Source organism: Perissodus microlepis, chromosome 7 (genome assembly GCF_051167445.1).
Source record: "Perissodus microlepis isolate ML-2025 ecotype Zambia chromosome 7, ASM5116744v1, whole genome shotgun sequence".
NCBI lineage: Eukaryota > Metazoa > Chordata > Actinopteri > Cichliformes > Cichlidae > Perissodus > Perissodus microlepis.
Window position 1 is genome coordinate 3,360,606 of NC_140467.1, and position 15,703 is coordinate 3,376,308.

At 42.0% G+C, this 15,703-nt stretch overlaps 2 protein-coding genes across 24 annotated transcripts in view; both read right to left on the reverse strand.

Annotated features, from left to right (window-relative positions):
• mical3a (microtubule associated monooxygenase, calponin and LIM domain containing 3a) overlaps positions 1–12,555 on the reverse strand; it is a 78,648-nt gene extending 66,093 nt beyond the window's left edge. For 5 of the 21 annotated variants that reach the window (XM_084932814.1, XM_084932828.1, XM_084932822.1 and 2 more), the window contains exon 1: positions 12,069–12,540. The gene's annotated coding sequence lies outside the window, so the exon portion shown is untranslated. Of the gene's footprint in view, positions 1–12,068 lie in introns of all 21 variants that reach the window. The other 16 variants (XM_084932818.1, XM_084932831.1, XM_084932827.1 and 13 more) reach the window with 10 other exon arrangements.
• A 1,515-nt stretch (positions 12,556–14,070) lies between these two features.
• Positions 14,071–15,703, reverse strand: part of LOC146382295 (UPF0606 protein KIAA1549) — a 38,074-nt gene continuing 36,441 nt past the window's right edge. For all 3 annotated transcript variants that reach the window (XM_084932840.1, XM_084932838.1, XM_084932839.1), the window contains one exon: positions 14,071–15,655. In XM_084932840.1, the coding sequence (XP_084788966.1) occupies positions 15,464–15,655 (192 nt within the window). In that variant the 3' untranslated portion in view covers positions 14,071–15,463. The remainder of the gene's footprint in view (positions 15,656–15,703) is intronic.

Sequence of the window (15,703 nt, forward strand, 5' to 3'; positions counted from 1 at the left end):
TAATGCTAAGAATAATTGATCAATTAATTGATGATGGGCACAGAGCTTGAGAAACTAGCATTTTATCAATAGAAAAACATATATACATATAACTGACTATATAATATAACTATATATAACTATATAACATATAACTGAATTTCCCAGAGGAACCTACCCGAGGGATTAATAAAGTTCTATCTATCTATCTAAACTCTAAACTAAAGCCTGTTTACTACAATAGAAAGTAACGTTTTCTTGAGAAAGCAGAACAATACGCCACTGAATGTGATTAAAAAAGTGTCAAACAAAGTGGAACGTTTCCATTGTAGACCAGTCCCCAGATAGAACTATATTTCCAGAACACTGAAAGGATCAAACTGTCAGATATTATGCGCAGAAGGACAGCAGATTTTGAGACATCTTGCTGGTTGAGCAGGTGAAAATGGGTCAGATTTGCTGTGTTTTCACCTGCTCTCTTGCCCCACCTTCCTGTTAAATTTTCACTGCTCCACTATTATTAATGGAATCACCAACTGTTTATTCACTTATTGGATACAAATTGAAATAAATCAGTTGAAGACACACACTCAACAACCGAGGAAATGCTCCAGTATGAATAAATAGGATTCCAGCAGTAAGCTTGTCAACAGAAGAAAGATGTGCACAGCTTCTTCTTCTTTTTTTTAATTTAGGGAGGACAATTGTTTGATCGTTCAGATAAACACAGCATGAATTCTGTCAGTCAAAAAAAGTGATAATGGAAAGGGCTTTTAAGAATCGTATAAGTATGTAACTTTAACGTTTCATTTCCTCCAGAACTGGGAGCTCTAACTCTGTGCAAACAGAGTAAATCAGCTCCAGTCGGCTGCCCCCGAGCACGAAGAATAGAGGGAGAGGTTATGAGAGACTGAGGTGTTTGTGTGTGAGATGGTTGGGTGCTCAACAAAGGAAATCGGTGAACAAAAGTTAGAAAGTGAAAACGCACCTACCCACAGAGTCAGGAGAGAGAGAAACAGCAGACAGTGGGTGTCAGATTTCAGGAGGTTAGGCTGTGTCTGTGGTCAGTCTGAGCCAGTCTAAATTTAAGCGTATGTGTTTAGGATACCTCGGACCAGGGCTGTGTGAGGACTGAAAAAAGATGTAGTGGTCAGGGTGCGGCCACACTGGAAACATTTCTCACACTGCTGGTTATTCACCGTGCCCATGAACTGCTAATTTGGTAGGCTATAAATCCCTCTGTTCCTACAAGAGTCAGTAGTCTCTGATCTTTAGCAACGTGCATGACGTTCCTGGTCTAAGTATGGCTGTGAATGTCATGACTCAAGGTGTTTAGGGGTCAGGGGTTACCGCCGTAGAGTGGATCATGCTAAAGAGTGAGCTGTGGGCATCCACAGGAAAAATAATTCAGTTTATTTTAACAATTTCTTATACACATTACAAGGAAGGTATTGATCTTAGAAAACAACAGAATAAAAGGGTATATTTTGCATGTTTACCTCGAAAGTATTAGCTTTATAAGAGAATACGTTTAATGCTTCCATAACAACAACAACAACAACAACAACAACAACAACTGCCACAGAAATGAAAAGTAAAAGTTAAACACAACTTAAAGGTTTTAATCAAGTATTTCTATAAGGCTGTGGTTTTGGGGTACATTAGTTCTTAAAGCTAGTTATTTGTAAGCATGCTAACATGCTAACAAACGAGCTGTTTTGCGGTATAAAGCTAACCATGTTTCCCATTACAGTTAAGATTTTTTGCTAATGTTTCTAAATTAGTTCTAAGACATTAGATATGAATTTCTGGCACTACAGGAGACATGAATGATTGAAGCAAATTAAAGGGTGATGCCTACAGCTGAGCTAATTCACTCAAAATCACTTCCAACGTGAAAAACTCATGTCGGCACTAAAGGCCATCTTAGTTATGGGGACCATGAATTTCTGCACCACATGGCAACCCCTCCTATATTGCTGTTACAGATCATATCACCAGCACCAGCACACTATACCAGCACCAATGTGGAGGTTTGGTCAGAGTGGCAAAGCCTATATCGTTCAGGTAAAGTTTCAACACCCTCAGCACAGGTAAATATGGATAAATAGGCTGTAAAAACTCTATTTTATCTTGGATAAAGGAGTGAAAGTGTTTAATCTGCTTATTTGCCCTCAAAGAATAAACATAAATGTTATTGCTCCATTCACTCTGACGGGTAAGGTATATTGTTTCCCCCTCTGCTGGCACTAATCTTACTATAACATCTTAATTCAGCAGGATCAACTGTCATTTCTGTCTCACTAAATTTAATAAGGTGGTAGAGAAAAAACATGCTGGACTAAACAGTGCATGAAAATGGATAATTGCATCTAAATCCATGGAATTAGATGGTCTAATAAATTGAATTACATTCCGCTACAATATATATATATTTGTTTGGCTGTGTGGGAAACATGGCTGCCTTTGAAAACAGCTGGCGTGCAAACACTATCAGGCGGCACACATAAAGGTCAAGTTGCATTATGTTGATTATAATACTTGAAATATACACTTTTAAAGAAATAGATTTATGATATGAAGTTAAATGACCAACCCTTCAGCTTTATACAAGAAGTGTAGTTCACTCTTCTTTCAACACTGTGCAGTGTAACACAATGGTTGTGCAATGTTTTCTGAGACTGTGAAGGGAGCTTATTTTGTAACATCTGAACATGGGCTTGAAGCTTCAAAATAAAAATAATAATTCAAGATCTATTCCAAATGTGTGGTGGGTTTGAAATGTGTGGTTGTTCAGAAGGCAGAGGGGAAAAAAGATGCCACTGAGTTGCATTTCAGGACTCCTGCGTTGTTGGTATTACACTCACACTGGACTTATCTTTTGTGAGACAGCAAAGACCTACAGAACTCTTTTCATCTGGGTTCTTCTTGTATTGCGAGTACCCAGCAAAGCGTCATCAGTGTTACTTTCCACACTTTCCCCAGAGGGTGCGATTAGGCTGTGCCTTATCAAATACCAAATGGTGATTCCAAACAATGTGTGCTTGCGACTAGAACAGAATTTTAATCACATTCTGCTTTAGACTACCAAGGTGCCCTCTGCCTTTTTTTCTCCCTTTTTCATGCACTCTCCCCCCTTCAGAGAGACCATGAGGCTGCTATGTACTCGCCCTGATCAGATGATGGGTTTGCTAACTGTAATCACAAGTCAGTAAACACAGTCCTCAGCAAAGCTTTTTCATTACAGTTGGAGACAAAGCAGAGCTGAACTGCAGTTTACACAATGGCCTCAAATCTCAGTACAAATCAGCTCGCATATATTACCCAAAAATTCAAGTTGATCACATCTGACAACACAAGCTGAGCTGGAGAGCTGGGTTTTTTCAGCTTCCATCAAAACTAAGATATAGCTTGACTTTTACTCCTCAAGTGAAAAAACAGCAAGATTAAGTTGTTACATTTTTTAGCTTCAAGTATACTTTTGAATTCCAGCTTATCGTGATGATTCATTAAGTGCACAACAAACAGGTAATGGTTTCAGTTGACGCTTCAACTTGATACAAAGTGGCCATGATGGTCGTCCGTGAGTCTGTGCACACATACAGCCCAAGGACAGAAACCAAACACCTCTACCCCTGTTACAGGCACACGTACCTGTAACATATATATAGTGCACATGCGCTATACACGACACGCAATTCTCTCGCATTGTGTCCACTATTATCAGTGACCTTTACTGCTGTAGGAGACTGAATAGTACAACAAACAGTCCTTGTCCTGTAGCTATCAAGGGACATGAGCAGTGTAAATGAATTCTGAATTCTTGTGTTGCATGAGTTGCTTAAAAGGCCCTGAGATGTGTTAGTGTGAGTTTCTTCAAAGACAGTTTTATTGGCTCTCTTACAGCAGCCTCCTGGTGTCTAGGATATGACTCACTTTCTCTGTGAGGCCAATAACGCAACGGGACAACAGAGAAGAAGATATTTAAGTGTATGTTGAAAGAATAACTGGCAACGTTTCTCCAGCCTGGAAATGCAATGGATAGTAGCTACGGTGTTCAAGAAGGCTCGAAGAGCAGATATCATGTTCCAAGTCCTGATATTGACAGGTTTAGGTTAAGGTGACAGCATGAACGGAGCCGTTAGGTTTCTAACATAATCCATTATAAGATGTCAATTTGTTTAATAGCACCAAATTGATCCCGCTCCATCCTAGGGGAGGATTCTCAGCTGTCACTCTTTTGATGTTTTTCTTTTACTGTTGCCCTTGTTTTAATTACAGTAGTTTGTATGTGACGCTTGCACCATACTACAGATATTTCTCCCACTGCTCACCTGTCCAAATTCTCATAGTCTGTGTTATCAAACCAGATCTCCACTCTCCGTGTCGAAGGAAGAGAGAAAACACACAGCCAACGACTGCAGCTGTTCAAATATTGTGACATGTGATCTGTGGCTGGCACAAAGAGAGACTGTAGTGAATGACCAGGATACAAAGAGTGGAGAACAGGGGGCTCAACCGTGTGGCCTGTCCCCGACTCCCAAACACAGGCACAAACAGCAGCGTCTTTATTGTGCATTCTTCTACACGTCATGCAGAGCTGCTGCCTTTGGCCTCTGACAAATATCCTTACACACACAAAAAACTCCACCCACAATTGCAAACTATTTTTGGAAGCAGGATAATTATTTAAAACCAACATGAGGAAATCCGAGAAAAGGTATTATCTATCCAAATATGTTGAATAAACATGACTATGAGCAGTGGCTGCTGAGCAGAAATCAAACCAAGGGAAGACTGAGTAATGAATTCTTTATCTCACAAAGAACAGAACTGCTTTTGTTCTGCTGTTAGCTCTTACTCATGCTTTGACAAGACTTTCAGAGACTTTCATCCCACTGCCACCTTTCCCTTAACGGCTTTTATCGCACCTGTAGATGAGGATCAGATAGACAAAGCCGTTGTTTTTAAAGCTTTCCACCTCTTTTGAGTCAGACAGAAAAGTCCTTTCTGCCACTACCTACACCCTAAGACTTCTGCTTTGGGTGTGTATTGAGACTATTGGGGCTCTCCTTGGGCTAAATTATGATGTTAATGTGGTCAGCAAGTGGAATTAGAAAGGTTAAAAACACAGAAACTCGAAATTCATTAGCAAACGAACCCCTTGACCTCACTGCTGCACTGATGCTGACTGGCACTGACACATGCTCTTTGGAGGTGAGCTGCAACAAGAACAGTCCAAAGCCAGGCAAGCAGCTCTGTGACTCTCTCCAGCTAAGCATCAGTATGCTAACATGATCACAACACAGTAATGTTTGCATCACAGCAAGCTGGCATCTGATAATTAACAAGAGTGAACAACAAATTCAAGTTTGGACCCAATTGTGGCACGACACTAAAAGAGTCGGGGCTGTCATTCTTAGTAGCTTATATAGAAGAAGTAAATACTGTTATATCCACAAATTTACTCAAAACCACCTATATTTGATCTCGGTTAAATGCACATATGCAGACAAGGTGCTTGGATTATCACAGTCTGATATATCTATCTGAGGAAATGAAGAACACATCAGTAAAGAATGCAACCTTTCATTTACAAGAAGGTAGATGACAAAGTCCAGCAATGATAATCCCAGAGCTCAGGGAAAGACCTCACTGAAGAGGCCTCATGTGATGCATTTCATTTCCTGTTTTCTTCTTTTCAGCCTGATGAGGTTCTGTGGACTTCACAAGACATGAAGGTATGAAATAATAGCTTGACAGCCTTAGTAGGCTTTAGCATATTTGGATTACTGTAAGGTTTCTTTATGCATGGTGGTTAAATGCTGGCTTAGAGAGACTGCAAAGCAGTAAGGCCTGTTGAATCTTCATAAGGGTGCAGGGCCCTTTTTAGTCTTTACTCTCTCCAAAACATGAGATGATGACATGCTTGTCATCTTCATTGCAAAAGGGAAGTTTGGGTCATAATGAATTCTGATTGCATCCTGGCAAACTGCATTTCTGCAACAACACATTTAAAAACAGAATATTTTCCAGATGAATGGCAAAAATCACATAAGAATAACAAAGTACCTTTTTTCCAAAATATAAATTAAGATCAATTTAAGCTGAAATATATGATGCCCTGCCCTCGGAAATGATTGTTGGCATGAAGATAAAGCAAACAATGAGTCATAATGATGGTTATTTGCATGATGACTCATTTGAACTCCACTACAAAGACGAGTGAAGCTGAGAAAAGAGGTTTCTAGTTTTCAAGTGGGTTAGCTACTGGTATTTGGTATTCATATACAATGCTTTTATTTTGAAATAACACAAATATACAGCTAAATTAAGAGAAACTGATGGAAAAGAATAGTAGGTGGGAATTGTGCTGGTATCCACATGCATAATGCCAAGCTTTGCAGCTCATTTCTCCGTGGTCTGTCAGATTCCTGCTACACTCTGTATGCTTGTGCACGCATATGAGTGAGTCACATTTGGCCTGCAGCTCTCATCCTGACATCAGCTCTGATCTCTGACCCCAGTCTTTGCTTTTTCTCTTTTATCCCCTCTCATCTCAATGAGCTCATCGTTATTAAAGAAAGGGAAATGTCTGTTCTCTTAAACAAACTCCACCTGAGTAAAAAGAGCAATTCCACAGAGTTATTTCCACATTTGAGGTCAGTGCGGAAAACAAAATTACATTGATGTTAATAGGTTAAACAAAACAAACATATGCAACACTGGCATGCTGCTAGATTTAATGCACAAGAGCATAATAACAGTCGATGTGTCATGTATACAAGCTGGATGTCACCGAAAGGAACAACAGTCATTTCAGCCAGTGTGGGCATCCCATAATTTTCTCATCCAGTGAGGGTGTGGAGCAGCATGTTGGGTAACTCTAAATCGTGTAGTCAGCCTTTCTTTGGTGTCAGTTAACTGGTTACTGTGGTAACTGTGTGCTCTTGGATGGTTTCCCTGTCAGCAGCTCGTCTCTGGCTGTCTTCACAGAAGCTGTAGCCGTGTGGGTCTTCCTAAATCAGTGATATTATATCTGACCTTCCTCTCTAACCTATAGAGAGACAGACATGTAGCCTTAGACAGATGTGGACGCAGGCAGGTTCCAGTCAGGTAATGTGACAGCCTGTTATGACAGAAGGGCCCGTGCGAGACAAGAAGCAGGTAAGAGTCAGTTCTGTAGCCTGAAATGAACGTACCCTCCCACTGCTACGGAAAATATCTACCAAAGGCTAGAATAAAAATAGACAGCAGCCACACCCTGAGTATCCAACCACACTGAATAGGATTTTACACATAATACATGTGGTGTCAAAGAAGATTCCTACAGTTCATCTAGCAGGTTAGCCAGAGCTCAGCCAGTTCCTGGGATCACAGAAATGTGGATTATGAAAAAGGCATGTACACTATTCTTTGCACAATCCCTCCTGCTCTCCAACTGAGGACTCCTCTGTTAGAGAGCAGGGAGGGACTGCTTTTCTGTCCACCCCTCAAGGGTTGAACCTGCGTTACAACCCAGCTGGAATCCCTACTCTGTCAGACTTCTTTAAGCTAGCTGGGACTCTGCTCTCTACAGCCCACAGTTTCACAACAGCAATGGCCCGTTGACAGGTTAATGCAGGAGTCTACCAGTCCACTGTATCACTCTGGATGGTTACTAGGATACAGGAGTGTTTGTTTAGTGCTGTTGTGATCAAGAAACGCAGATGAAGAGTCAGACACGCCTGAGCGTAATGTGGACATACATCAGATGGCAGCGATTTAATCTTAAAAAAGTGACACTATAGAGACAAATCTTTGAAGGCTACAAAATAACAGGCCTGTTTTTAAAAAACAGAAACATCACTGTAAATACAAGCTCTGGGCAATGAATATGAAGACAATCTGCCAGCATAAATTAGCTAAAATATACGACTTTGAGTTCTTGTCAAATGTCAATGTGCTGTTAGGAGCACTTACACCCCCCTCGCTGAAAGAAGACTGTAGAGTCATGTTTAAATAAATTCTATGCATCCATGTTTCTCATATGCTACGGTTTTAAATGTCCAAGCCTATTTCTATTGACCTTAACTTTTTTCTGTATACCTGCAATTCCTAAATGTAATGTTAAAATGCCAAAGCAACAACTTTGAAGTCAATTTGTTTGTTTTTTTTAAACAGTATATGAAGACTGTCACTTTAGTAGCAAAACTGCTGGCTAAGGTGTTCTCTCAATAGCAATATCAGTATTTATTCACTTTAATGAAACGTTTTCAAAGCTCCATCTGTCTGAAAGTTGATTCCAGTGAAATTGGAAAGAAGAGCCAGAGGGACAGCTGCAGCCAAGACCAAAGCCACTTTCTACTCCTCCCTGAGCATGTGTTTGTGGGCATGAATCTCACGTCTGAATGTGTGTTGCTTCTATTTATAAAACTCTGACCCTGTGGCCTGTGTAACTCCTCCAGGTGCCCTTTGCTGTGAGTCTCCCACCATCACCCCTAGCGGGCTCGTCTGTACTCGCAAGATTTGTGTGTAGACAATGACGTAACACACCGAGATAAATATGCGCAGCCTGGTCCTACCTGGGGCAATTTGTGCTAACATGTTGTTATCCTACTATTTTCAACAGCAGGAAAAATAAAACAGTGCATGAAAGTTGCACTAATTTCAATTTTTTTTATTGTTCTCGTCATTTTATGTCGTCTTTACTAGGCAGCCACACACAGCATTGACATGTAAAATTGGACAGAGCTCACCATGTTTAAAAACCACTCTCACTCCCCCAGCCTAATCTGGGCTACTTGGGACATTCATGAATCACTTACACCACTGGCTGTAATGTTACGTGAGCTAGCATGGCCATAAAGTCATCATCTATCAGTCCAGCCTAAATGTTGCCCACAGAAAACTTTAGATGTGGATTGCTTATTATTTTGTCCTGAGAAAAGTCTTTACTTGTGGTTTCCTGACTTTTACTTTTAACTCAGAGTAGCCAGGTTCAGGATTTATGTTTCACCGTACGTACAATGACCCCAGTTTTATAAAAATTTGGAAGGAGGAAATTAGTGGTCATCCATATATATACTGTATGTATTTAAGACATTCCTGCATCTATCCATTTTCTGCCGCTTGTCACGGTTTGAGTCACGGCAGCAGAGAAGCCCACACTTCCCTCACCCCAGCCACCTCCTCCAGCTCATCCGAGGGGACACCGAGATGTTCCCAAGCCAGCTGAAAGATGTGTTCTCTCCAGTGAGTCCTGAGTCTCCCATGGGGCCTCTTCCGAGTACGACATGCCAGGAATACCTTATCTAGGAGGCGTCCAGGAGGCATCCTAGTCAGATGCCAGAACCACCTCAACTGGCTCCGGCATCCTAGTCAGATGCCAGAACCACCTCAACTGGCTCCTTTCAATGTGGAGGATGAGCAGCACACTCAAGAATAACTGAGATAAAAGGAAGGTTGGAGATTGGCTGTAGTTAGCTGAGATAACTCGGTCAAGTGATGCTGAAGTGAAGTAGTGGTTTCATTATTGCCAGCTTGAAGTCCTGTGGTACATGATTGATCAATTTCAAGATCGAATCATTAGTTATCATTAGTTGTTAAATGGATACTATTAGACAGTGAAGAAAGTTGTGAGATTATTGCACAGTTAAAGACTTTCCACATTGCTGTTTCGTATACTGTGTTCTCTGCCCACAGGGACTATACTGATACAAAAGCAAATAATCATTTTAATCTTGTTTCATAAGCAAATGAATATGCAGTCGAGCAAACAATACTGCACAGGTTATTTCTGTACTCAGCTATGATTCACTAAAGAGAAAGCAGACAGGACAAAACAACATCCCCGCGGTGTCCATCTGCTGACCAAGACAAAGCAATTAGACAAATAATGGCTTAAAGGGATTACCTGCTGATTATTGTCCAGACAGCATGCAACCAGAACACAAAGTCTAAGGCTCCTCTGAAAGAGGTAAAAGGACTGTGTGTGTGCATTTAAGTACAAAGAAACACATAACCAGCGTTTTGGTTCTTTTCATTCCATCAGCATCTCCGTTGTTTGCTCCATCTTTATAGTTCGTCTCGATATATAGAGTGAGGGAAAGTTAAAAGTGGGACAACGTTGTTTGTGGTCTCATTCTATTCTTCCACATACACACTAATAGCTGCCGGGCTGGTCTTGGCGGAGCTGCTGCTGCTGGTGGTGCAAACTGTCCTGAAAACATCCAGAGGATGTGGTCTGAAGGACAGCAGTGCAGAGAGATCCAGTGCCTGCTAATAGGGATCAATGCTGTCAGAGGATCAGCTGTGGCGTACCGGATATCTTTATAAAGTTTAACAAAATACCACAGCTACCTAACAACATGCACTATAATGCTTTTGCAAGAAGGGTTTCTGAGCCAAAATTAGTTAGGAGTTTGTAAAAGGATCCTTATTTTCTGCAACTGCTTTCCTAATAAAAGGCCTTTTCAAATATGACCCGTATTCTCTGGACTCCAAAACCTGTGCTGTGTTTCCTTGTCTGCTATAAAGAACAATAAACATGTTTAATGTGTCAGCTACTAGTGCAAAGGACACAACAGTTAGGTCTGTGGAAGACACCCGCCAGCAGCTGACAGGCAGGATCAGTGTCTGAAGTCAGCTGCCGAGCAAACGGGCACCCTCTCATGAATGACAGCTATTCACCTCTCCCTAGAACATCATATGAGTGCTGCCTCCTACTCAGCACAGCGGCAGCGCACAATGTGACACTGTGTCTTCTGATACAGTACAGCCTGGTGGAGAGGGGGTGACAGAGAAACAGATAACCTGCACTGTGACCTTGAGGACAGCGATCGTCCGCCGGCGACCAGAGGTGATGTCAGCAAGAGTTACCTGACCTGACACGAGGCGGTACAATGGTGACCTAATGCATGCAGACGCTTTTGCTTCTAAACTTGGATAAAATATGTGTCATGCAGTGGAAAGTAGGGCAGCACTAGCTACTGGCACTTTCTTTCTGTACCCTTCTCTAACCTTGCTTATCTCTCTCTCACACACACAGAGAGAGAGAGATAAATGTTCATTTGTTATGAAAACAGATCCTCCTGGAGATCCATGCCTTTCCTCCATTACGTCAGATGATGCTCATGTCACACACACATGTGCAGAAAATCTAAACTTTCTCTTATCGCTGCTCTTTCTGCATCTCTAGCTCAGAAATCCCCCTGATACCCTCACCTCACTATTATGCAGAGAAGACAGGCAGGGATGACAGAACAAAGATAACCTGCACTGGTTGGTAGAGATAAAAAGGAGATAAAAGGGGTGGAGAGAAGGGAAATGTAGGTTTTAGACCACACAATAAGGTTGAAGGCACTGCTGGTCATAAAAATGTGATTGAAAATCCAGGAAAAGAATATGTGTGGTATTTGAGACAAATGAAGCCGGTCAGTTTCATGCAAAATTCATATGCGTAGCCAATGCTAAAAGTGAACACAGTGGCATCCTTCTATGACATCAGTGCCAGCTGGCCCTTAGCTGGGTACCGCAGAAGATGTCTGCAGTGTCAGTCAACTATTCGTGCTGCCATTGATTCATACTGTAGGCAGCAGCAGCAGCAGCAGCTGCTGCCATTGATTCATACTGTAGGCAGCAGCAGCAGCAGCAGCAGCTCTAATGGTATGTAATAGTGCAGCATGCAGAGAATTGCATAAGAAGAAGCCATGCTTGTAAACAAGGAGGGCGAGGACCACAACCTCCCACAGCAGCGCCACTGCAACAAAGCTAACAGCTGTGAGGGCTCATCGTAGGCTGTGTCAACAATACTTGCCTCATTCACTGTCATGAAACTGCAGGAATGTCATTTTCTGACACACACACACACACACACACACACAGCGCACAAATGTCTGCAACTGCACCCTATTCAGGAAAACCCAAACATCTACCTTGGTTACAAAAACAAACAATGTGGGAAGACACCTCGTCTGTGGGACTCTGGTTGAGAAACCTGTCTTGTAACATCAGTACATTCCCGAGATGTGACTCTTATTACAGTCAAAGAATACACATGTGCAGCAAAGAGCAGATTGAATGACAAGCAGATAACAGGCAATACTCACAGAGGCTTTAAAGATTAGTTAAAAAGAAAGAAGTCCTCGTCCATCATCAGTAAAAAGACTCCTTTCACAATTCTCCTCCTCCCTCCTCTCAATGCTTTTTGTCTTTCACCAGCAAACTGAGAGAAAGAGCGGCTGAAGGCAGACAGGAAGATCTGCAGTGCTGAAACTCAGTGTGCTACCTCCTTCTCCCTGTTTCTCTCCTCCCTCCCCTGCCTACCTCCCTCGCAGTTTTCTCCAAGGTCAGTAGGCAGAACCGACTGTTTGACTCCTCCCTTAGTGGACAATACCCTCCTACAGGCTGGACGCACAGGCAGTAATTACCATCATGATCCAGATTAACTCCTGGGTGTGTTTTTGTTGTGTGTGTCCAGGCTGCGCTCAGGGACAACACACAGGCAGGATTACCGTAGGGAAGGTGGGGAGAGGTGGGGGACGGTTTAGATACCGGGCAAGAGGCAGCAAGCCTGGGATACTCTGCAGCAAACAGACTGTCTGCTCTTTCATCATGCCTGAGATATAACTCAAACTAGCAGCATCGTGAAATTAAAAAGACGGATTATTAAGTAAAAACGAATTCATGTCTTGCCACAGCATGACTCCTGTGTATAGAGGAGATCGGAAACAAAATAACACAATAAATGAACAACTTATAGTTGATGACTATATCCCTTATTAGGGTTAACTTCTCAAAACTAAGACCAGATGAATTTGCTGCCGTTTTGGAGCCATAAAAATAACCAAATGTGCGCATGGACTGTGAATATTGACCACTCAGGAGTGTGCTGTCAAATACTTGCTGAGTTGTGCAAAGTCAACCCCTGTAGAGACAGATCAGGAGATTTACGGAACATTTAGATGCCTCACTCACTGGCTTTAGAAGCTGTGATGGGGATACGAGTCAGTGAACGAGGAGCTGGAGGTTATTTTAAGAGAAATATAAATGTGTAACAGTCACCGGTGCATCTCGATTGATTCTTTTAATTGGTGTGTTTTGTATGTTCATATTTTCCAGATATTGGTGGTTAGAAAAATTCATCTCACCCAAAGGCTAGTGGAAGCATCACTGATCCAAACAGACTCTGCTGTATGATAAGCATCTGTTGCATGTTCACAATTCTTCAAAAAGGCGTAAAGAGCCCACCGACTGACCTGCTTTCAGAGACGCCTAGAATCATCCATGGGAACTGGTTACGTCATGTGCAGCGGGGGAGCGCGATTTGTCCTTTTAGTGCAGCTAGTTTTCCTGTGATGTGCTGCCACCCTGTGGTTTTCTGGTGTAACTACAACACCTGTAAGCATGTGACGTTTTGGATGAATGACGTCAGATGTTATGATCGCTCAAATGAAACCAAAGCAAAAATAAAATCTGAAGTAATTTTCACTCTGGTAACGTACATTAATTAAAAGGCATCTCAAGTTACAGCTTACTTTGTATTTCACAAATTCTGAAATAGCATGCTCAAAACCAAGCCAAAGAAATACAACAATTAAACATGCAAATGGGAAAGTTGGGCCAGCCAACGGATCATTTTTACATAGCAGAACACGTAGAAAAGGACTGGAAATAAACAACAACAACAACAAAAAGCAACTGAGGATGAACACAAGGATGTAGTTACAGTACAGGACCAGCAGATGGAGGCGTACAGTGTGAGATGGATAAACCATGAACATGTAATGGACAACAAAGCTACAGTGTCACTGTTACCTGATGTTCCATCGATTCGTTTACAGTTCAACTGCCCTTACATCCACTGACAAACAGCCATGTTGCTTTTAAATAATTCTGTGTTAGAATTGGGAGCGTAATAGTAGACAGTCTGGTGCTTAATCAATTCAGGTGAGTCCAAAAGGCACGTCACATGGAAACGAAACATGGCATGAGAAGAACACCGTGGCCACATCAGTAAAATCACCTGGAAGTCGAGGCTTGTGCAGGGAACATTTCGAATTTGCCATATGATCCTGGCACAAACTGCAAAAACACATCTTCAAGTCCTGCTATAAAAACCCCACAGTTCCTCTTTTATTTTAATCGAATGAATTAAAATTTTAGGCCTCCGAAACATCGCACCACGTCCTGTGGAAAAGACCTGGAATGACTTCTAACCAGCATGATGACTAAGAGCCAGGTGAACACAATTAAATGATCCAAATCTATTTAAAAAGCATGTAAAAATGAGTAGTTGAAGTAAACTCTTAATGAAATACAGTACACGTCTTCCCTTCCTGTGCTAACAAAAAGGCAAATCAAACTTCCAATACTGCATGAAAAAGACATCCATGTGTATTCAACACAGAAATGAGTTCAAACAGAACACTGGTGTCTGTGACTTTCCCTAATTTACACTTCTTCCATGTGACCTTCTAAAGTGTCTATTTACGGATTTGTCCGTAAGGAATCTCTTAATGAAAAACCTGAGCCGTACCAAGTCGTCTGCATACAGTGCATCAAATAACCACATAATGAATACATACATTAAATATTGACCATAATCATCAAGTATGCCACCTTTTATTATTTGTACCACATCTGTGCCTGCGTCTTTAAAAGTTGCTCAGAAACGGTTTGATCTGTTTAAAGGCTGATTTCTTCTCCTGTTTGCTTAACCATCAAGTAGCTTCTCAACACGAATTTAAAAAAAAACAGCACTTTAACATGAAAAAGTATATATTGTAAGCCGAGAGGTCGAACACTGTTTTACTGTAGTAAGTAAGGACAGAATAGGTAGCATTAATGAGTGTTATTACTGTGTATGGATGCCCCTTTTTTGCCTGCTGTCTGAACTGGCTTGCTGGCTGTGAACTATGGTCTTACTGTAGGCTCTAACAGCAGGTATGGTCACGTGAACTGTATCACAGTGTCAAGGCATAACATGGCTCATCATGGCAGAAGACAGGAAGCACCTGATGGTGGAAAGGAAGTTAGGGGTCTGCATCAAAAAGAAGAAATACATCAGGTTATGTGATGTAAAAAGACATTGTGACTTCAGTCTGACATTGTATTTCTGTTTGTGAAGGCGACATAAAGTTGAAACTATGACACAGAGTCTGAGGAAATGCAGCAAAATCAAGTCCGACGTATGGATCCACAGTACGTGACATTAGCGCTCCCTGGTCCACGGTAAAGAACAGGAAAGAAACACGGGCATGTCGAGTTCACGCGTCGGTTTCACGTCATCTCTGGTCAGCTGTACTCTACTGCAGCTGATCTCAGTCTTTATCAGCCATCCTGTTATGCAGTTTCTCAGGAGCAAACCTCTCTACTTTAGCAGGACTATCTCTCTGCTGTACAGCTTAATGGACTTCCATGGGAAGCACTGTCAGATTAGGTGAAGCAAGCAGGCAGGGTCAGTGACATGACTGGTTAGAGCAGGACACTAGAAGCCAGGACTTCAGCTGTGGTAGCTGGGCACAGCCGCCTGCTTCTGCGAGAGCCGCAGAAGCTCCTCCCGGATGGCCTTGATCAAGGAGGCAGAGGAATGAGTGGGAGGAGAAGTATCCAGAGGTGGGGGGGCTGTCAGATAACCCACACCATCTAGATGGGTCGGGGGGGCCATGGGCTCCCTGATACCACTCCGGTGAATCTGGAAGATAGAGGAGGACGAGCAGTCAGGGGGTCCATAAATAGCAGG